This window comes from Saccostrea echinata, unplaced genomic scaffold (assembly GCF_033153115.1).
Source record: "Saccostrea echinata isolate AGI-Se365-2 ecotype Australia unplaced genomic scaffold, CSIRO_AGI_Sech_v1 ptg000034l, whole genome shotgun sequence".
In the NCBI taxonomy this organism is placed as follows: Eukaryota; Metazoa; Mollusca; class Bivalvia; order Ostreida; family Ostreidae; genus Saccostrea; species Saccostrea echinata.
In genome coordinates, this window is record NW_026889783.1 from 6,226,450 (window position 1) to 6,251,467 (window position 25,018).

The 25,018-nt window shown below is 34.1% G+C and overlaps 1 protein-coding gene across 1 annotated transcript; it reads right to left on the reverse strand.

Moving 5' to 3' along the window:
• Positions 1-6,839: 6,839 nt before the first annotated feature.
• Positions 6,840-20,955, reverse strand: LOC133199642 (uncharacterized). Its single transcript, XM_061335497.1, has 7 exons — positions 20,740-20,955; positions 17,564-17,935; positions 16,793-17,179; positions 16,512-16,640; positions 16,309-16,404; positions 10,641-10,725; positions 6,840-10,453 (listed from the first exon to the last, which is right to left on the reverse strand). The coding sequence occupies exons 1-7, from the start codon at positions 20,786-20,788 to the stop codon at positions 9,433-9,435; spliced, it is 2,139 nt and encodes a 712-aa protein (XP_061191481.1). The 5' UTR covers positions 20,789-20,955; the 3' UTR covers positions 6,840-9,432.
• Between the last annotated feature and the right edge of the window lie 4,063 nt (positions 20,956-25,018).

Here is a 25,018-nt window from a genome sequence, read left to right on the forward strand (position 1 = left end):
TTCATTTCAATGTTAGCAATAAGTCAATTACTTTCTGTTGATTTTCTATCATGATTACTACTCTTTTCATGCATGAACTAATTCATCTTAAGTGTAGCCAAAAATGTGCACAGATTTTTATAAAATTTATCTTGTTTGGAATCGGAGAGTTTTATGACATGATTTATCTCATATGTGTGGTGGATACGACCCATTAGATAAACCTATGCTTTAACCACGGGTATGCTTTATCAATAGCACTTCCAGTTTTGACATAATCAAGATGTAGACTTATTGAAATTTCAATTTGTGAAAGTTCTGTACTATCAGATGAATGTAAATGAGCAAAAAGGTTTGTTACAAACAAGAAAAGTTTCATTTATATACTTTAATGAGATGTCAAATTTCATAAATGATCAACTTATTGTACATTGCTACTGCGCTGACAGATGTTAAATCCCCCCCCCCCCCCCCCCATTATCATTATGATAGGAAACTTTAGGCCTAGCAGTTAAATTTTGGTGGAAGATTCATTTGACCATGCAGGAAAGTCTAGCCACTTTCAACAATGCTTTCTTACATTATACTACAGCGTTTTTTTGTTTTTTTTCCTTATATAACTGGTACCAATAAACGGTACCATTCCCAATGCCAAAAAACGTTAATTTTTCCCAATTTTAAAATTAAAAATTCCCAATTCAACTGCCAAGCAACAGACTATGATGACATCGTATTTCTTTTTAAATGAAACATTGTACAAGTTGACTAATTGTTTCACTTCCGCTTAAATTGAAAGTAGAGATTAGTCGAAATATGGCGGGATCTCGGACCAACCTGTGTAGGCAGCATAGTGTCCTACATTTGGACAAACTGAAAGCATGAAAATGCAAAAACAAGGGACATTGATATGAAAAACAATATATACTTGTTGTTTATTCTTTAAAACAGGGAGTAATAGGTTATGAGGTTGGAATAAACGGAAAAAATGTTTCATTTGTTTAAATGACAGAAAATCCCCCTTTGTAAGTTTGTTCTACTTCGATGCTATTTTTCCCAATTGAATCGGTACCAGACCCTTTCCTAATGGGTAGAAAAAAATCACTGTATTATGTAACTTACCATGGATCTATAAGTAGCCTAGCATTGCCATTGTCGTCGTACACAGAGTGATTTCAGAGTAGGATTCATGATTCCTCTGTTCTTACAACTGTCAGTCAAAAGTTTGTATGAAATAAATCTCCAACAATTTGTCACAAAAGTTTTAAAAGACCCTACAGATATCATCCCAAGATTTCATATTTAGTACATGATCTACATACAACTTTCTTTCTGTATGTCAACGGCAACATTGCGACATCATCAATTTACGCGTCATCGATTTGGGTTGAAATCATTCATGGTTTCACAAGTGATATCTCAAAGTTTTGTTTAAAACAATAATCGTATGAGATAAATAGAACATCTTTATTTGTGTGATTTTAAATTTGCTTTATCCAACTTGCTGAAATGGACATTCGCCAGTGTTTGAAACTCACCATAAAATTAGCTAGCCATGCAGGGCTGACTGCTAGTGAAAGTCATCAGTCCTGCCAAAAATCTACTAGACCAAGAACATGTCTTTTATAACTTTGTTTTTAGTGATAATGTGAATGGGCAGTGGTTTTTCTACACCCAATTTAGATCCGAATATCGGCTCTTTCCCAATTTCAGTTGCTTTTTCCCCCAAAATAAATCTGCTGTTGTTTTTGTTATATTGAAAATTTTACAAGTCTTATCCAAAACGGAAAGCTATTGTTCTTGGTCATTCAGACACTTAAATTAATGGTTAGGAATAGCAGATTATTTTGTGTATTTACAAGACGTAGAAAAAAACATGTTTTGTGTGAATACATCGTAAGAAAGATGCATGTGAACTGACGAAATATAGCTTTATTTGTAAATCAAACTAGTAGTAGTTCTACAACATGCATCCCTGATTCCATGAAAATCAAACTGTTTCTACACCTGGCAGATGCAACTAGTTGGCAGAAAAATTGTGGCAATATGATTAGGGTAAATAATTTGTTAGAAAAATAAATTATTTCTTATAAATCATGTCAGATTATCCTATTTTCAATGGCTATTACAAGAAGGACTTTATAGCTGCAGAACTGTAGCATTATGGTTTTATATTTTAGTCTTTGACCATAGCGCTACAGATCCCGTAATGTAAATAAAGTGCAATTTAGGGAGCAATGCTTTCTGTGCACTTTTAGGATGTATTTCACCATTTTCCAGCATTGGTCAATCAACGACCTTTCATTTCCTAATTCTAGACATATTCTATAACCAACCTGTATATTTTATCCACCTCCTAACCCTTTACAGTTGTCTCTACAGACATTTAAACTCGCTTGTTGTGAATTTTATGCCATCTGACAACAAATTTTACAACAAGCGAGTTTTTTGGCATAATACATCCTCAAAGTGTGCAGAAAATCTTGCACCGTTAATTTGCCTTTTATTTACATTATGGGATCTGTAGCATTATGGTCAAAGACTAAAATATAAAACCATCAGGTCCAGCACAATCTCTTGATTTAGCTTTATAGCTTGATTTAGATATATAGCTTTATTAAGCTATTCAGAATAGCTTGATTTAGCTATTTCATCTCACTTTTTTTCTTAAATGTGTCATTTTCTCAGCATGCACAAAAAGTCGCACTTTGGTGCAGTGATAATATTCAACCTTGAACTCTTCTGAAAATAATGCATGTAAAAATCACTCATCAAATTGTCTCTCCTTAAGAGACTTTGTACTCAAAGTTCTAAAAGTTTTGGGGCTCTGTAAAGCAATTGATACAGTTACTTCTAGTGATGGGAATCGGTAAGAATTCCATAATCGATGATCGGGCTACTGTAACTAACTAATAATCAATTATAATCAGACATTTACAAAGTCTGTCAATTTAGTTTATTAAATGGTAAGAATGGGTGAATAACTACTTTTTGTGGTGGTCCAGCTGTGTCTCAGGACAAGCCCTTGTTGTTAGGGTAATATCATTTTAACGATAGAACGTTCCATCAAGTCCAGCTGGTTCATCATTCATTTTGTAGAATCCAAAGTACGTCCATACCAGGAATGAGCGTTGTTACCCAGGTATTAATACAACGTCTGTTCGTCTGCGCCATTACAATGCACAAATAAGTTAATAGACAAGTCGCGGCTGGAATATTCGGCTTAAAAACTATTATGCTTGTGAAATAAAATAAATAACCCCATTAATCGGAATAAAAATTTTGTAATCAAGCACTTGGATTATGCCAGCAATTGACTGATTTTCGATTATAATCAATGATTGGAACACCACTAGTTACTTCTTCATTGAAATTATAAAAGAGGCCAATTATGGTCAACAAGATAATTGATTGGTAATAATTCAATACAATGAGAAGCAATCATACTTATCCACGCACACAAGGTAGTGTACAGTTACTCAAACAATGGAAATTCATCTTAAAAGTATTCAAATGCTGCAATGATAGAACTATCATTGATTTCTGTTGTTGTTTTGATAGCCCATAGTACATATATGAATAGTCAAATACTTGCGACTTTTTGTCTATTTTTTACACAAAACATTTTTCTAAAAAAACCGCACATAAACAGCTTTATCAAGCTATTTAAATAGCTTAATAAAGCTATATAGCTTTTTCAAGCTATATAGCTAAATCAAGAGATTGTGCTGGACCTGACCATAATGCTAGTTCTTCAGCTATGGACTTCACTATTCAGATATTTTATTTTATTGGTAAAATATATTATTGGTGAAATAGCTACTTCAGGGAAGTGGACATATTTAGCTTACATGAGATATATAAAGCCTGTCCAATATTCTCTAAAGAGAATTGAAAAGAAACCACTAGAGTTGTTAGAGAGATGTGAATAAATTTGATTTTTGCCTACAAAATAGCCAACATATTTAATTTAGGAAATAACAAACGTCAAGAAAATATCATGAATCTGTTTAGACAACTGAAAACAAGCGTACAATTCAGTTACCTATGATTTGAATCCAGCTACCCACTCTGTTGGTCTTTCCCGCCACTGGTGTTGCATATTATCAGGAACTCGGTCCCGATCAAAATTCACGTTATTTCGATATGTACAGTAAAATGAAACTTTTTTTTATTAACCTAACATTCATTGAATTTTCATTATGATATTAATGTTGACATTAAAAAAAATGAAAAAAAATTATTACACATTATTTGTCCAAATTCTTGTCCATCATGAAAGAATTATATCTCCATGTATTGAGTAGATCACTTCCAGTAAAGACATCTGTTAATAATGAAGATGTCTCATAAGAATTAAATTATATTCAGTTAAATACATATATATCTGAAAACAAGACAAATGTGAATTAAAATTAATCAGGCCTGTAGCAACGGTTTCAAAATTCAAAAGTGCATGGGAAAGTTGTGGGGGGGGGGGGGGTTTCAAGCAAAACAAAAAGCGTAACTAATCCTGGAATTTGCCACTGCTCGACCTTACTGCAACAATAAGTGGGGGGGGGGGGCAACACATTAAGGAAAACTTACTATAGCAAAATTATATAATCAGAAAAGGGGAGCTGCGTACTATGGACCTGAATTAATCTTAATATATCCAGTATATACTGCGATATCCCTCCCTGTTCCAGTGCATATGTTACATTGTTTATAGTGTTAACAATGTATATCTTACTAGCTTGTCATATACAAAATTTTAAATAATATCCGATTGTCGAATATATGTGTCATACAACGTTGACATGCCTTGGCGTCGGAGTAGGGGAAAGGAGGGTATTTTCTTTCAGTTTCTTTTCTTTTTGTTTTCATGTCTTTTCGTTGTTAATTAACAGGTACCCTGCATCAATTATGAGAATCATGAGATCTGAAGAGTAGTCTTGGAGTGTTCCTTAGGCGCTGGAACACTCTCCGTGCTTATTTTTGCTTGTCTATATCAATAATGTTTCTTCTTCTTTTTCCGTTAACTGGTTAATGAGCCTGGCTCCAATGTTGGGCATTATCGCACATGTATAAAAGGTTAAAATCATGCTGAGGAAGGCCCCGTTAAAAATCTGGAAAAAAATCATCAATATTTCTAAAATGAGTAGGAGCTGATTCGGGACTTGGAGGCTCCAAGTGAATCAGCTGTGACCATGGATGCTGGTAATGCTACTGTTTGTGTGATAATGTGTGATAAATCGAAAAAATCAATTTATTCATATTATTACAATTCGATAAGTACTGAGCTGTCAATATCAACTGCTCACGGCAAAATTTGTTTGTAAAGTAAGTTACCAACATCCGCGTGAAAAGTTACGCACATCTCACTTCAATCAACAAAAGTTATGGACATAGAATGAAAATTTCCACAGTAGATAGATAGAGATATATATATATATATATATATATATATATATATATATATATATATATATATATATATATATATATATATATATATATATATATATATATATATATATATATATTTGTTGCAAACCCTCAAACCCTCTGAAAGACTATGTTTGACTCAATTATTGCGAAAACGAAGAATGCATGTTCTTTGTTTTGCTCCCCCCAATTTTGGGATGATCGTAACTGAAGTAAGAACCCCCCCCCCCCCCGTGAAAATAGTTCCGAACACAAAATATTACAAAAATATTGACTGGGGCTAAGGGCAACATTAATTGTGTTAGCCCCGAAGTGACGAAACATCGTCCGATGCCGAGCGGCTGGCATTTTCTTTCCCAGAGATGACTGACTTAATAATTGTTGCCCGAAAACACTAGTATACAATTATTGCTGTATTTTCAGTCAATATGATGATTTAGCCACTTGAGGAGTACAATATTTATCGTAGGGCTCCTCATGTGGCTAAATCGTCCTCAGGTGGCTAAATCGTCATATTGACTGAAAAAACAGCAATAATTGTTCTTCCATCTTTCTTGTTTACATATATATTTATGCTAAGTCCTACCTAAAATGCAATAAGAAAAGCAGGGTTAAACATAACCAAAAGTATTAATTTGGAATTTCATAATTTTTTTTATGCTATGTGGAAGAGATAAATATCAGGAAGTAGCGTTGATTTTGAAAGGGCAGACATTACAAGAAAAAAAATAAGTTACCTAAAAAAATCTTTGACCCCCCCCCCCCCTTCCCTGACTCTACTATAAGATAAATTGTTAAATGGTTTCCATGATACAGAAAATCTAGTTGAAACTTTCAATGTTAAGATTATGTCATCTCATGTACCAGTATGTTGGTTTGGGTGAGTAAACTGAACTTTAGTTGAACTTGCACCAGTTTTTCTACGATTTTGATAATGCCTGATTACCAGCTTTTTTAGCTGACATATACCTCTGCCGCCAGGTCCATTAATGCAAGTGAAATTTTACGATACTGTACCAAAAAAGGGAGAAGGGCAGACTTTCAATGAACATTTTAAATCTAAATTAATAGTTGATGTTTACATTCAGAAAAAAAGCCCCCCCCCCCCTTTTCCATCCCTCGATTCCACGTGCCTGAATGTTATGTTCACACGAGTGGTAAGGTGCTGATGAAATAGCTTTTCAGAACTAAACTGGAAGTTCTCAATCTATTTTTAGTCTAATGTAGAACAAAAATAAATCCTTATGTTCACCTGAAATGTCTGTGCAGATGAACATAATATAGTATTTTTTTTTCACAAAACAAATCAATAAAATTGTACTTCGTTTTCATTCATTAACTTTAGCAACTCATTGGAGAGAGAGAGAGAGAGAGAGAGAGAGAGAGAGAGAGAGAGAGAGAGATCTTGTTAAAAAATAAACAAAACAAAGATCAAATTTAAGGCATAATCGCATATTTTATTTATAGGTGGCAAAAATTTATGAAAATATGACCACAACTTTTGTTGCTACTGTAAATGAATCATGATCAAATTCTTGATCAATATTTTGAGGAAAAAAGTATCCTATAAACTAAATGTAATCCAATCATGCAGTGAAGCTTAACATTATAATTATTATCACTTAAACATCTCCATGGTCTTTCCAGGCTGAATGTACAATCTTGTACCAAAAAGAAAAGTATGCTTCTCTTCACCTTTAAAATCTTGTTAATAAAAAAAAAGTGGGGCAACATGCATCTTTCTATGGTCATGAAAATTATTACATGTATTCCTACAAATGAAGAATTCTGTGGAATGTTAAAATAAATTTGCAATATTTTGGAATGAATCATGTTTCTAGATTATATGACAAAAATAAATAATTTGGCAACAATACAATATACTTTACAACCACAACAGAAAAATTGTGAAAACATGGCCTGTCAACACAAGTGTCAGGCTGACTCTGATTTACCATAAAACGTTCATCTGACTCAGCTATAAGATTATAATAAACATCCTTCAATATTCATCTCATACTTCACAACAAGTATTTTAATACATTAAAGAAAAATCTAATATAAAATTTATTACATTTAATATTATAATTAATATTTAGATTGATACTATATACAAATTTCTAAAAGACAAAACACATATAACAACTTTTAAAACTTCTTTTATATGGTTATATAGAGTAAATATAAATAGCATTAGTTCTTTTTCATAAAAAAAATTAAATCAAATTTAGTTAGATATATTACCATGTTTCTTAAATAAAAGGTTCCAAATGCATAGATTAAATAAAACATTCGGTCACAGGTTTTTAAAATGAAAGAAATAAGCTATATGAATCAGATTTGGTGAAATCCTATTTTTCTTTTTCTCTCTCTTTTTTTATACAACAATTTAAACATACTGATACAGAAAAGCATTCTCCCTTCTACTTTATGCTTTGAGCAAAGAACACCGAGTTCAAAGTATAATTTTAGCACATGAGGCTGACAGCACACTATCCAAGAAATGTCCACTTGTTTGTAGATGATTGTATGATAGTATCACAAGGGAAGCACCAGGGGGAGATAAATCCTAAAAGTGAAGGGAAAACTGCTTTTTGAAAATTAAAAAAAACCTGGAATGTTTAATCGGCCCAATGAAGTAATTCAATGATTAACTAATGGAAACTCTTTGCAACATTTTTATTGGAGAAGGAATCAAGATGAAAAACCTTGTTAAAAATACTAAAAAGGGAATGAAGCTAACAACATTAAATGCCTCATTTAAAAATCACAACCTTGTCCTACAACTGACTCTGATATGACTGTCTGTCTGCTAAGTAAGTCGAGAGAGAGAGAAAGAGAGAGAACTCAAATCTCTTATAAAATTCAGATCCTATCCTAGTACTTCAAACTATAGACAACAATGAACATACAAATACTTCCTTCTAAAGCTAAAGAGTTAACATAAACATTGTTATGTAAATATGATTTGTCAAAATGTAAAAGAAGTATATCATTCAAGTATCCCTGTATCTCTTAAGTTTTTATTAGTAAATAATATTTCACAACCACAAAAATAAAAATAAATTAAAATAGAATTATTTCCTCAAGAAATCTTGTCTAAATGATGGAAACAATGTAACACAACAAATATCTTATACATGACCAAATATATGAAATCTTTGTAATATGTTTACAATATTATCTTGTTTACAACCTTTTTATATCAGATTAATACTGATGTATAAAATTCACAAAATTATATGTTAAACATGTTACAATATTATGTGTAAAAGAAACAAATGAACACAAAATCTAACTACAGACTATGTTATTTAGAAAATACATTGACCTTGAAAGCCCAAACTCTTTATGAATCCCACTCATCTTCTTTGGTAGGGGGAAAAAGCTTTTCTTTTTCATGACAACCTGACCAGCTCATTAAGATCTGGCATAGTAAGATAATGTGACACAACCATACTCTCAACACTACAACGGAGTAGATGCACAAAACACTCTTTCTTTTTGGGAGGTAAATTTACGTAACTCTCACTTTCGTTTTAAGCTACAATAGGCCCCAGTTAACATGTTAATCCAATATGACTAGTAAGAATACTATGACTTATACATCCAGTGTCCTTTGCCAACTTAATGAGATACAGTCTGTAACATTAACAGCACCACAAGGTGGGGTGGGGTGGCAGGTGCCCCACTCGGCACCACGCAGTATATGGCACAATGGACACTAAGGGACTAACGACAACCAATCACAACATCGAGACAAGGCAGGGACAATCCAGGAAACTGGCAGTTCGCAGGTAAAAGTCTAGTGTGTGTAGTGTAAATACAACTGTTACATTATGCAACTTGGTCTTTTTCTCTACTTTACACTAATAAACCACCTTTCATAATTGTAAATCACATTAACTGAAAATATTCACATGTTCTTTATATCTGACATTTACACAGGTTTCAAAACTCCTCTTAATATTTACACTACCAATGTATGTTAATTCTCAGGCAAGCTGCTAAATAAATGCAGACAAAGTTTTAGAATTTAGTCTTAACATCAACAGTCTCCTTTTTCTGCACTGCGTCATATGGATCTCCATATGAATTACTCCCAGCCTCGCTCCGTCTGGCATCATATGGTTCTCCGTACGATGAATTATAGATCACACTCCCCCTCTCACTAACCTTTACTGTGGACGAGGAAGTCCCCTTACTGGAGTTTGACTTCACGGACCCAGGCACAAGATAATCATCCTCCGACACTAACACATGTTCAGGGCTCCCCACAGAGCGGTACCCAGTGTCCTCACTCCCACAGAAATTGTCATTAGATCTGGGGGTTCCCTCACTTACTCCCTGCTCCCCCTGTGATGGCCGATTGGAGGCCTCATCAGATTGGTCCCCATTCACCTGTTTGTTCTCGCTCTCTGATTCTGAATCATCTGAATCACTCTGATAGACATACAAGTCTGTATTTGTGGCCTTTGAACTTTCCCCTTGACCTTTCTGATAATCATCAATGTAAATATATCCTTTCTGTGGAATAGGTTTAGCAATATTGAGTCCCTCTGCTACATGTCCACGCTCGTTCTCCATTCTCTGAATCAACACCTGAATCTCATCACTGGTGGCATAAGCCAGATCATTCTTCTTCACTCTGTTGCTTGGAGCCTGGAATACAGAACCGTCCCAAGGAGTATGGTAAGGGTTAGCATCCAATTTGTTCTCCGGTGATTTTCTGATTTGTATGGCTTGAGATTTCCCCACTGGTGGGGTGGCAGGAATACTAGGAGGGGCTGGGGGAGGTACTCTAGGACGATCATTGGGGAAGAACGACCCCATGGCTTTTCCTGGAGTGAATGGAGATTTATTATCCATACTGCCGTTAGGCTGAGCCATGCTCTCATAGTAATTTCCATATTTATCATCACCAAACTGCTCTTCTGTGTAGCGTTCCTCAGTGTCTGATGAAGGGAATGAAGATGGAATGACTGAGCTTGGTGTGGACAGAGGGACAGGGTGTGGCAACATTGGTGGCTTCTTACGCAGCTTTTCTCTCCTGTAAAATAAACACATATTAAAACTCATTAATAGGACTTAATAAATCCAAACTCTGACATTCCCTTTTGATACCATCTAATATTTCACAGATATTAAGATAGTATAATTTCTATAAAAAAAAAAAAAGAGTACATTATTCATGTAACTTATTTAAACACAATTTTTGGTTGATAGAGATGACTAACCTGTGTTTAATACAGATGATGATAATAACGATGATAAGTATGATGACCAAGAGACCAGCCACAGCACCAACAATGAGGCCAAGGTCTGAAAAAATTACAACCTGTATTAGTAAATAATCAAGGTAGATAAGCAGCATCAACAATGAACAATCTCAGCTATAAATGTATAGCAGGGTAATGCTAAGTTCTCAAATAGGATTAAATTTTTCTCTCAATATCCTCCTTTGTTGTGTAGATATAATTGTAATACAGCAGATTTCACCTAACAGATAGGAAAACTTGTCAAGTAAAGCGGGTTATCATTACATGTGCTGAAACAAACTAACGCCAATTTGTCAAATAACAATGATTACTTACATAAGTACTTTGAAATTGTTCACATATTTAACATTAATGTCAAGCTAAAACGTGTGGTCTTACATATAAAATACACATGATTATCTCACAACATGCAGTCTGTATACTGTGTTCCCACTGAGCCTTCACTCAGAGTAGAAGGGACATTTACATGACTGGTAACAAAGACAGATAAAGGGAGAGGATTACTTCATATTGCATACACAATAAATATGTTAAAGACAGTATCGGGATTATGTAATAAATGTAACATGTTGATATGTCAATGACATACTGATGGATTTATAATCATAATATATACCGTATATATATATAAAATTAAAATAATGATACATGTACAATCACAATAATTTGATATTTTGTAGATATTAAATGACTCCCAAAGTTTTACATATTTTGTTTTGTAAGACTTACTGTCAACCAACATTGGGTGTTTATTCCTTAACACAAGAAATGTTACACTGGACTCACGTGGAGCCATCGCTGACCATTGATAGATAGGCCATCAGTGCTCAGTCAGGCATGACTAGGGATCTCCTGATCACCCACTGTGACCATACTAGGTCACTGAGGTCATCTTCCTTGGTCATCAACCATGTTAAACACACTTCCAATAATCAATCACCCCCACGTAAGATATATTAATTCTTATGAATTTTTACGTATTTAGGAGTAAATGGAGAGTAGAAGAAAGACAAGGATGTTTGACATTAATGTCAGTGGAGAAAGCATCAAACGGTTCAAACCCTACCTATTTATTATTATACTTAAAGGTTAAATCTCAACCAATGTGCTTACACAATATACAGTAACTTTATATGCAAGGAAAGAAAATGTCAATGGCTTCTTCATACATTTTCCAACATAAAATTGCCTAAAGTGAGAAAATTTAAGGTTTATTTTCTAATGTCAAGTATAAGTCTACTGTTGAAAACAAAATTCCACAAACCATTTCTTTTTAAATTGATGAAAATTAATGCAAAACATTGATAGTCAGTTCCAGATAGTTCTGCAGCTGAATCAGATAAAAGGTTAAGATCTAGTAACTGAAAGATGCCAACAGAATTCTCGAGAGATGAATTCCTGTAATCAAATGATGTTTTATAACTATAACTGGTAAAATAAGGTGTATCAGGACATTCTAGTAATTTTAGGTAAACACAATAAAAAAACATTTTTAAACTATCATTTTCAATGAAAAATGATAAAAAAAAAAAAACATGCTTCATTTTCAATATTATTCAAACTTACATAATGAGTCAAAATCATGTGTTTTTTAAAAAGATATTTGTATCATAAATCAAAACAATTACTGTGGTATGGAAAATATGAGTATAGCGAAGTTTTGACAAACTCAACTGCACTGTAAAGCAAGAAAGACGGCAAATTGTAAGTGCTAGAAAAACAAAGGTTGTATCTACCATATCATTGTTATTGTCCATGTCAAGGTCACATGACTTTCATTTTAGTGTAAAATTGGAGCATGCAAAGGTGAGGAATATGTTCTGATAATCTTTTTTGAAGATTGTATTAAAATCCTCGGTCTACAGAAACTCATTTCTTTGGACTTAGACCATTGTAACTTCAACTTTTCTGCACACACATACAATAAGGAGGAAGAAACAATATACATCTTGGGGCATCTTTGCTAGCCAAGGGTTTCTGATCCACTACTCTTAAAAGTAGCAGATCAGAAACTCTTGGCTAGCAAAGATGGTCTTGGGGCAGAAAAGAATTTATTTTTTTCTCTATAAAATTAGATTTTTTAAGTTCTGAAACCTGTAACTTTCTGAAACCTAATACTTTTAAGAATTGAACAAAATGCATGGTTGTCATGCAAAAATTTTATTTCTGTCATTTTTCCTGTGTTTGCATCACAGTGTCACTTTAATCACAGCTGTAAAGTAAGGGAAAAGTTATTTTTAAATTAATTATGATATCATAATGAATCTAGCATCAAACACACATTTATTAGATTTTGACCTTAACTTCAAATCAAAAGTTAATATTATATGCATGATTGTTTCCAGTATATCCCTGTGAAGATAAATTTGCAACCGGACACCTTTGAAATGGTGACCATCTCAAAGTGCCCGCTTTTAGCAAAGGAAATTAGGAAGAAAGACCTTTATCTAAGGACACTCTTTCATGAAGTTTTAGCCACTGGATGGGGCCAATGGGAGAAAAAAAGCTCAATTTTTTTTTTTTAACAAAGATTTGTTATAATTTGTCCACTAACTTAGAAACTTGGCTAAAGGTCACTGCACACCCTCTACACATGAGCACTCTAACGGTGAGATGTAGCATGAGCTCATCTTGGCCAACGAGAGTAAATATGCTCAGGACAAGGATTTTACACGGAGAAGTTTTCATCCTTGACCTTTTGTCTAGAAAATTGGTTCAAGGTCACTGCACATCCTCTACCCACAGTCACTCTATATAAATGAAGTTTGAACTCAACAATGAGAGAGAAAATATGCTCCAGACAAGGATTTTACATAGAGAGTTTTTTCAACCTTGACCTTTCAGCTAGAAATTGGTTCAAGGTCACTGCACATCCTCTACCTATGGGCATTCTATGGGTGAAGTTTGAGTTTGATTGGGCCAAGGGGAGAGAAAATATTCTCTGGACAAATGAAATCGGATGGATAGATGGACCAGATAGACAGACTAATCACTATAGGGCAGATCGGGGCCCAAATTACATTTTAAAGCTCTAAAATGTGAACAATGCTACAGAAATAGTGATTTTGACTGAATCTTAATTTCATGCAAAATAAAAATCTGTGAGAAGTTGTATGAATCTAACAAAGTCATTCAGGACCCTGTAGTATTGTGTACCGAAAACATTTTTCAGCACTAGCCAAGTCGAGCAAGCAATGGCAAAATTTTACTAGCCGGCATCACTTTTTACTAGGCAAGTAAGATCCTGTAAAAGTGTGAAAAATAAAATGACCATTTTGTTTTATTCTTTTAGATTTATCATGGTATTCAGCATACATATTTCTAAATTAGACATAAGCATATATATTTATGTCATGTATGGTGTCACATCTTTGTCATACTGAAAATTTCTCTGACAGGCTTTTGAATATATCCAGCATAGTTCAGATTGACTGTTTTAAGTATAATAATTAGTAATACACATAGTATTGTTAATTACTATGACCTCACATGGAATCAAGTATCAAACAAAACAATCATTTTGAGAACATCAAGACAAAATACATGATATACTTTTCTTGAACTGTACACAATAAGCCCTGCTTGTACATGTAAATATAATCTGGTGATAAACAGTGACAGAGACATCATGCTTTAGTGAGGGTGACAAGTGCTGGATCTGATACAGTATCTCATACACCAAAACCATCTCAAAACATCAATAGTTTCTGGTGATATCTCTCAAAACATCAACAGTGTCTGGTGATATCTCTCAAAACATCAATAGTGTCTGGTGATATCTCTCAAAACATCAAACAGTATCTGGTGATATCTCTCAAAACATCGATAGTATCTGGTGATATCTCTCAAAACATCGACAGTATCTGGTGATATCTCTCAAAACATCAATATTTTTGGTGATATCTCACAAAACATCAATATTTTTGGTGATATCTCTCAAAACATCAATAGTTTTTGGTGATATCTCTCAAAACATCAATAGTTTCTGGTGATATCTCTCAAAACATCAATAGTGTCTGGTGATGTCCCTCAAAACATCAACAGTGTCCGGTGATGTCTCTCAAAACATCAATAGTGTCTGGTGATGTCCCTCAAAACATCAATAGTGTCTGGTGATGTCTCTCAAAACATCAACAATATGTGGTGATATCATTCAATGAGATTACTCTGGATATGTTCAAGACTACACAGATGCTGATAAAGGTGGGGTACAGAATGTCTCTGTTTATGGCTTACTATTATTGCTTCCTTATTTCCTGATCATAAGGAATGTTTAAATAAACTTTTTATTTATGAACAAGTTTATACACTAAATTTTAACATGAAATTTAGCCAGTAAGAATTGCAGGTTATGCTAGCTTCCTCAAGAAAAATTGATTTAAAAAATAATAATTCCTGCTCTATTTGACAATGGTGACAGTCATAAACAGACACATACTGCCTCATAAGATGTAACACAGTAATTAACTTACCAGGCCATGCAAAACCTTAAATAATTCATAAAATACTACTGTGATCAACTCTTCAAAAGTATCATCTTTTGTCTTTATCACATTGTATAACAATTTGAGAACATACATAGTCATTTGATTGACATATCATCTGTTTGCATCCTTGTCAACTCCACAAAATTTATTTCAGTTTGTAAAACAATATGTTAGGCAGATAACTAGAGGCCCATAGGCCACAACACTCACCTGAGTCACTATTCTTCAGAATATTTGCCCCATCCTATCCTTGAGGGAGGGGGAAGAGGGTATAGGATGCTTGCATATTAATATGACTAATCATAACCATGTTGTTCTTTTCAAGTAGAGTCTTTTTCATTAATTCTCTATTGTGGCCCCACCCTACTCTATGGGGTCAAACACTTAAATCTACAAGACATGCCAATGTTTGCATATTAGTATCACTAAACATGGTCCCACTGTTTGTGAAAAGAAGCTTTTTAAAAAAAAATTTCCCATGTAAATCTCTGATGCCCAATTGTGGTTGCATCCTATCCTCTGTCGACCATGGTTTGAACATAGTAGAATCTATACCATCTGATAATGTTTGCATTAATATCACTAATCATGGTCCTGCTATGCTTGAGAAGAAAATATTTAAACATATTTTCCTATATATTCCCATGTAAAACTTTGTCCCCTATTAGAACCCAACCATACCTTGGGGGCCAATTTGCACAAACTTGAATCTGCAATACCTGGGGATGCTTGCATATTCATATCTCTAATAATGGTCTACTGAAGATATGAAAAGAAATTTTAACTTTGATCCTCTATTGCGGCCTCAGCCCAGCCCAGCCCAGCCCAGGGCGTCATGATTTGAACTTGAATTTACACTATGTCAAAAGCTTTCACATAAGTTTCATTTTTATTTTTTGTTGAGAAGAATATTTTTTTATAACACCCACCCTATTTTTGCCTTTTCTTAATTAAAATGATGTTCTGTGCAAAGTTTGGTTGAAATTAGCCTAGTGGTTCTGGAGATGAAACTATGAAACAATGAACATGACAATGACTACAAACAACTTACACATTTTGATCAGAAAAGCTCACTTGCTTTGGCTCAAGTGAGCTAAAAATGTGTACATAAGTCAGTCTCATATTATCAGACCACTTACCCTTCTTATTGAGAGTTGCATCCTCCTTTTCTCTGGGTTCATTTTCTCCACCAGATGGCACTTCTCCTTCATTACCAGAAGGACCAAATATATCCCCTGGAAAGCAAATATAAATATTATAATATATCATTATCATAGAAGTATTTCAATTTCAATTCAATAACCATTGTATCACCTGAGATTAAGCGCTTGCCTAGTCTTACCTGGTGTTTTGGTCGTTGTCTTTTGTTCAAATGCTGGTGTGGTGAGAAGTGATGGGGGTCCGCAGAATACTAAATTCTCAGGCTGGTTGCTCCCACATGTTACAATCACATCTATATTACGCACTGTGGCTGCAACATCAAACAATTAAAACAAAAGAAATGAGGTGAAGCATTATAATGTAGTCAAAGGCTTCACAGAATATATAATTACCACATACATGTAAGTATCATCATACCCTATATGTACATGGGGAAAACTGAAGCAAAGGTGAGGCATTTACCTGAAACCTCCAACCAGACTTGGGAGGGGTATACTCCTGGTTGATTGTACAGTGATACCCTAGCATAGGGGGAGGCGCTGTAGAAAAGATCATAGAAGCCCTTCTGGAAGTAGTTGTTCTGACACCTGTAACCCTCTGATGTTTTGGTATCAGTCAAGGTCACACGACTGTGACGATTACAGTGATTGATATCATTGTGAGAATGAAGTCTGACATCTACAGCACGAAACTTCAGCCTGCCCGGAGAATCACAGTCAGATGTTGAAATAGCACAGGAACAGACACGTGGATCCCCCGTAGCATTGGCATAACGGGAGCCGTTGTATAGGAGCGAGACGGACTTGCCCCGTCTTGATGCCTCAGAGCAGATATCAATAAAAGTCTCCTCTGAAAAGAACAAAATTCAACAAATCTAAATCTTAGCATGATCATTCTAGAAAGGAATTTTCATACAAAGATTCCTTAAAAAATACTCTCTTCACAAGTGAATTCAGTAATGAATTTTGATGAGAAATGTACAAAGAAGATCATCTATTACAATGTAGTTGTTGTAGACACTGTATAAATTCTTCTGTCTTTTCATGACAGGAAATTCAGCTTTTACTCAGATCATTACTCTGTTAGTTCTTTTTATATTAAACATGTTAAATCATAAAAATAAGACATGTATACTTCTTAGATGTGTGGCATATTTTTTCTCACCTCTTTGAACTATCTGAAAAACAACCACCTCTGAGCATAAAATTTGCAATAATACAAAACTTGACCGACCTTTAATACAGCTGTAGGAGGCAGCGATGTAATTTGTTTTGTCTCTATAGCTGCAGCGTGACCCAATCTGTACAGACTCTGCACGGAACCAGCCACAGTTCTGGTATCCTGAACAGTTGTTAAACACCTGGAATGCTTTCTGATAAGAGAAGGGCAGACTGCAGTCACCCCCATAGTAACTACAACACTGCTCACTGGTCTGGCACATCAGGCTCGGGTTGTCAGAGTCAGGGCACTGGGCTGTGGTCTGTTTAGCATAGTACGTCAAATCTCGAGGAGCTACCCTATGTCCTCGGGGACAGTCCATTCTGTAGCCAAAGTCACAACGTCCCACACAAGCAGTTGTTTGTACATCCTCCTGCCCAGATATCACTGTTAACACATATAAAACTGGTCAATAATCATCTTTATTATTTAGAATAGCCTTTGATAATTTGTCTATACTTCAAATCTATTGAATTTCTAAAGAGCATCATGGCATATGCAGGGCTTCCAAAAAGATTTGAATCAGGTGGTACTTTTACCATGTTTACAAGGAGGTACCTGGCAGAAGCAATTTAATTAAAATGTCATCAAATTTTTCTTCACTGAATATTTTTGACTGGTACAATTCTGATTTCAGCTGGGTAAAAGTACCAGGTACCGGCAGATTTTGAAAGCCCTGTCATATGTATTTACTGTGGATTTATAAAACTAGATGTGCATTGGAATAAGAAAATTTTCACACCTGTCCTAATATTTAATACACTAGTTTGTACAATTTTTCAGTACCAGTGAATTTTTTTGACACACAAGAACAAGCTACTGAATAGTCTTTGAATGTGCACTTAACAAACAAAACATACTAACAAAACTTTATTTATTTTGAGCCAAAATAAATTTATAATTTTTGAGGAAAGATAAATTATGAAAAAAAAATCAAACAAACAAAAACACAATAATAATGTCACAGAGTGAAAATTACTGATTTTTATTTTACTTATAGTTATTATTTAATTAGTACAGCTAGTATGGTATTACATGTAATAGTAAATAGCTGTAGTAAAATTCCATTCATTCCTTCATTCATACTTGTCATCATCGTGTTTGTATTGTACTCTGGTTTGTAAGGTGGTATGTGTCACATGATCGTGTTGTTGGAATGTCACATGATTGTGTTGTTGGAATGTCACATGATTGTCTTGTGATTACTGTTGATTCCAGGGTGAGCGTGGTAGAACCAGACAGTGTGGGGGTAGTTGCTATGTACGCATGTGTGTGTGTGTTAGTATAAATACATAGGCACGGACTCATTCTTTTGAACTTGCACAATACTTTGAATTAGTAAGGGTTGATGTTCTCCTGCAAAAAATCTACCAAAGCAGGCAGTCTAGCTAAGATATTCCTTATGGAATCTTGGTCATATCTGGTAAGAATTAATCTAATATTGATTTTAAACTATTGAAATTAAATAATAATAGTGTGAGTGAATTTGTCTGTATGAGTGTGTCACATTCATTACAGGTCACCTTCTTTTCTTCATTTGTTTCTTCATTCATTCTTCATTATTTGACATAATAAAATATTTGAACCTCCTTATGTAGATTTGCCTTATTTATCCTTATGATGGAAGACCCTGTCACAATAACAACAACAAAATTCTGAAAAGTGAGTCAAGTGACCACCAGAAATTTCAAAAGTGTTTATTAATTATGTTCATGGAATATCAGGGTTAATTTCATAAAGCTAGAAAAATGTTCCTTAAATCATCCTCATAACATCAGAGGTCCTGAGTCAACATGTTGCCGTTGGACCCCAAAGATCATTCGATATTTTATGGGCTGACTGCAGTGATGCCTTGCTGGGCAATTCGCAATTTTTTTTATCCTTATTTGTCAACCAATCACATTAAACCTTTCAGTGATAAACAACTTGTAACACATGCATTTGAGGTGTCAACTGATCCCTTCCTGTTTACATATCTGTCTACTTATAAATTTAGCTTCAATTGGATTGGTGCTTTTCAATGAGAAAAAGGAAGCCTGAAAATATCAAATGATCTTTCTCAGCAACAGTCCAAGCAATATGTTGACTCAAGACCTTTGATGTTGTGAGAGTGTTTAATTTAGGATACATTTTTTGTACCGACTTGAAATGGACTGCATACTTAAGTCACAGGGGCTTGTGTAGAGAAAATAAATCAGTTAGAAAATTAGTACCTCAGAGAAAAAAACAAGGGAGGACGCCATTTTGGATACCACCTTGCTTCATCGGCTATTTTCTCGTTTAAATTATTAAACTAGACATACAAGCCAGTTCATATCCCTTAATAAATGTTTTTTCTTGAAGGTCTTACATGCGGTTTTAATCTTTGTTCGACTACATTTACAGTCTTAGTCAATTTCTCGCGTATACATCCAAAATCGACAACTCCTTGGCTTCTGCAGAAACAAAAGTATGTCACGTGACGTAGTGTCGCTCGGTTTGTCTCAGAGCTTTACATTTACCAAGAATGAAATCCGAGAGTTTCGAATTTTGAAAAGAAGAAAAAATGCCAGACACTACTTTGTCATTTTCTTACCAAGAAGTGCTACTACTATCTCTTTTCATATTTGGCACTTTTTCTACGTCACATGACATACTTTCGTTTTCTGCAGAAGCCAAGGAGTTGTCGATTTTGGATGTTTATGCGAGAAATTGACTAAGACTTTTTTTTTCTCCGAGGTACTAATTTTCTAACTGATTTATTTTCTCTACACAAGCCCCTGTGCTTAAGTGTTATTAATCAAAAAGTGAAATACTAGAAATATATGGTACATAAACAAGATTAAATTAGATAAAAATACATGTTTTATTCCTTTCAAGATAACTGAGGTACTCATCACAGCTCTTTTGAAAAGCAAATTAATAATTAAATAATGTTGCTGTTAGATCATATTTCACCAAACTACATCAATTAGCCCTGCAAGAGCAGTATTACAGTTTTTGTGAAACAAGATATAAATAGATGTTCATGTCATAATATAATTTGTTACATATATAATTTAAACTGGACCATATTGCAATAGTTCCTTTAATAATCGCAAAATATTTTATATGCTTTTGAAACCTATCTATATATACTATATATAGGACCTGTGACTTTTAAAGAGGATAACTAGATATGACATCACCAAATAAAGAAAAGTGAAACAAACCAAAAACAAAGATCTCGAGTGTCAGCCAGACTAGGTGGTACGCCGGCATGATCAATCCACAGTTCTTACATCGCGACCCTTCCTCAATATTCAATGTGTGACCTCTTGGTCAGTGCAACTTGTATAGTAACTGATGCCACGATATATTATCAGATCTGTCGGAATACTCTATATTTTACTAATTCAAAAAGCAGAAAATTCCCACCTTCACACTGGTGGTAATCTTACGATTCTATCCTAAAAAGAAATGTTTTTGTTTTTAGTTTCATTTAAGGTTCAGCCATTTTTTTCACCTGGGCACCGGAACCGGAAATTGTTTTTTATGGGTTCCCAGTGAAATTGCTACTCTACTAATGCAAACAGAAGAACCAATCTCCCTGGTAGAGTTGTCGTTCGTACCTCTCTCAGACACACTCTCCGTATCCTCCTTTTTATGCCAACTGATGCAACTCTCTTTGACCTCATATGAGTATTTACAATATATATATATATATATATATATATATATATATATATATATATATATATATATATATATATATATATATATATATATATATATATATATATATATATATATATATATATATATATATATATATATATATATATATATATACACTAGTATATGAATTGATATATAAAAAAAAATAACAACCAACAAATAACATAAAATTCAGGTTAGATTTAGTACTGTCAATTTTGTAGTAATTTTATATTTAAAAAAAAGCATGTTCATTCTTGTAAACGTATCCTACAGTAAACAAAAAAACATATATCCTAGAGTAAAAGAAGGTGAATTATTAAGATTTTCCCCCATCTCTATCACATATATATCTCTATATCTGAGACGGAGCGTTTTCACCCCAAACCGCTTGTTGTATTTGTACCTTGGACAATGAAGATTAGATCGTTTCCGTATCCATTTAAACCTCGGTTCTCACATTACCCCCATGTTATGTCAAAAATTGAAAAATCAATAGACACATTTAACAAACAACAAAACAACAAAAATAATTCACAAGTGATTCATCGCCATTAGCTAGGTTATCTGAGTAAATATCGGACGCAAGGACTTGCTGACCCCAATGTATACAGAATACATGATTTATCTCTGATTTAGAGCCCAAAAATAAACAAATATGAAATTATTGCCATAATAAGGAAAAAGACAAGTCATTGAACGGATATATAGTAACAATAAGTACATGGCATTGCTCATTTTAACAATGATCTATTATGACAAAAGGATATTATATTATGCAAATATTGCCCTTTTATGAGGTCAATCCCACAGGTACTTGTGGACAGGACCCCCCCCCCCCATATTCAACCCCGGGACTTGTTGGACATTTTTTTCACAAATTATATTTATTGCACTTATTCATCATGTGTACCATAGGAAAAAATCGTGAAAACCCCAAAATAATCGTTCCACACAAAAAATACCCCACTTTACATTAAAATGTATAGGGGGAGGGGGAGGGGGAGTACCTGTGGTCAATCCATAGTTATATCGACTTCACTATCGACTTCACAGAAAAGCATATATCGACTGAGCACGAAGTGCGAAGTCGATATGCTTTTCTGTGAAGTCGATATACCTAAAGGCCCTTTCACAATTGGCGCACGAGCAGACGCGACAAAATATTCGTGCGACCGAAAAAATTTGATTTGGATCGTAAACTATTGCCGAAATAATCGCATATGAAAAAGTGTTCGTACGAAATTCGCAAGATCTAAAGCGACCGTTGTGCGATGCAAACGCATTAAATCTTGCGATATATCTTGCGTCTATATGCGACTGATATACAATGAAAGCGAGTGTTGTAAGATAATGCGATAGGATCGCGCAAGTGATCAGGTGATCGGACGATTGAACATGCGCCAATGCGATTGGACGTGCGGCGCTCGTGCGATCCTGCGTTCCATGGTTCGAATGCTCGTTCGAGTGCATTTAGGCAACACCCATCAGCCACGCAATTCTAAATTGAGAGAACCCGACACAGTGCTGCGATTTTTCTTATTTCGTCTAATATTGTTATCGTTTAGAATGTGCGCAATTAATTATTGACTGTATTGTTATGACAGTAAAGTGTTTCGGCGGTTTGATATCGTATTGGTATATATATATAATATATATGGTGTATATATATAATCTTTGCATGGCAAATTGAAGCTGATAAATCGTGCAATGATAGTAAAACGTTGCATGATTACATGAGACACGTTGAGCAACAGTCTCATGGTCGCAAAACACACGCATAGACGGCTGCGATTCATCTTACGACCTTTAAAAATCGTGCATCACTCTTACAAGTACAAAAAACGTTGTAAGACGTTCGTACTAATGTTCGTGCATTGCATTGCGATAATTTGGATCGCATTTGGTCGCGTCTGAATAGTGTGCATGTCCACTATTTTGAGGAGACTTGATGCGATCACTAAAATGCATGCAACTAATCTCAGCGAGATCCGTAGAGAATAAAAATTTTGGTCTGGTATTTCTACCGTAGAAATACCATGCAGACCAAAATTTTTATTCTCTACGGATCTCGCTGAGATTAGCATGCAACGAATGCGAGATATCGTGCAACGTATGCGAGATCTCGTGCGAAGCTAAAAAATTTCGATCGCAAAGTAATGTAAAGTGCTCGTGCGCCAATTGTGAAAGGGTCTTAAGGAATGACCGAGTCAATGGGTTACATTTGTTATATTATTTTTCTGGAAAGGATAGAGACAAATTCATTATATAGGAATTTGTATTAAGTTATAAAGACTTTTCACTATTATAAACACATCTTTGCTTGTCCCCTAAGTTATTTTTAGTAATTCGAGTCAATATCGTAAAATATAATTTTGCACGTGCTAGCAAGCAAACCAATCAGATTTATTGAATTACACAGTAAAAATAATTTATAAAATTATAAGACTAATATATGATATATGTTATCTTTAATACATTTGCCCACAAAATTAAGAATTTCCTCGTCTTCAGAATTGAGTAATCGAAAAAAAGTTTTTGTTATGGCATATCTGAGCTAAAAAAAAATAAATATACGAAATTCAGTGTAGATAAACATGATATATGTTAATTCACCGATTTTGAACTTGAATAATCTCATGTTTCCATAGTTAAATTGACTTTAAACTGTGTCTGTTATTTAAGAGCCATTCTCTGTAATGACTTTAACTTTTATATAGGAGCTGTGGCACACATAGTCTCAGAATTTCTCCAAACTCTCTATGAAAAAAGTCTTTGATACCGTAAACTCAAATCAGGCAAAAATTGGTTGCTACGTATCATGGTTACCATAGCAACATGTCCTAAAGTTTGAAAAATGGCATTTTTCAACATGTTCAGAGTCCCACAGTTAACGTTTGCAGCAAAGCAAACAAGTGGCAATGACTGTTTCTGAAAATTGAAGGCCTGATGTCTTAAATGCATGATAAACATGTTTGGTAAATCATTATTACATACGTTACTATGGAAACAAAGTGTTCAAAAGTATTAATTTTGTTCATTTAATTTTTTAAGTCATACACTTAAGAATAAAAACAATTATAGGTTTAAATGCAAGCAGATCCTTGTAACATATACCAAAGACGATATATGATATTTCTTATAGGTTGGCAATGGTTGCCATGGTCTTAATACCACAAAGGGATTTTAAATTTACTCTCTTAGCGTTTTAATCTTATTCTGCCTTTTTGAAAAGCATATTTCTATATAACTGATGATCAGTTTTTAAAGGCACTGGTGTGACCCTAATTTTCACATTTCAAAAAATTCAAATTCAATTCTTTAAATGGAGCGTTGCTATGGAAATTAGCCGAAAAAATATGCATAAAAATCTTTAAAATATTTTGTTTCCTTGGATACGTACCCTTATATGTAGATTCCCAGAACTTTTATGATTGATATATATGAACAGCTAACCTGACTTTCAATTTTGACTACTACCCAATCTCTAACCGGATGCAAAAAGCTGGCATATAGGATTTAATATTGATATAACATTAACAAAATCGAACATTTTCCCTTCTTGTGACCATAGCAACAGTGTTGTATTTTTCAACAAATCTTATCATTATATGATATTCAACTTAAATGCTACCAAATAAGCTCTATTCAAGGTGAGTCAAATAATATGTTTCTTGATTAAAAGGTAAGTAAACTCTTAAAGCAGCAAAAAAATATCACTTTAAACAACTGGTACGTTGTTTCCATGGTTACACTGCAAAGTAACAATTAATCCCAATATTTCATATGTTGTTG

Bases quoted from the DNA above. Each gene is read 5' to 3' on its own strand.
- LOC133199642 (XM_061335497.1), bottom strand. From the start codon at position 20,788: ATGCCGGCGTACCACCTAGTCTGGCTGACACTCGAGATCTTTGTTTTT. The intron at 17,180-17,563 runs GTCGGTCAAGTT...TGTTCTTTTCAG, and splicing joins CTCCTACAGCTGTATTAAAG to AGGAGACTTTTATTGATATC. The intron at 16,405-16,511 runs GTAAGACTAGGC...TTTGCTTTCCAG, and splicing joins GACAACGACCAAAACACCAG to GGGATATATTTGGTCCTTCT.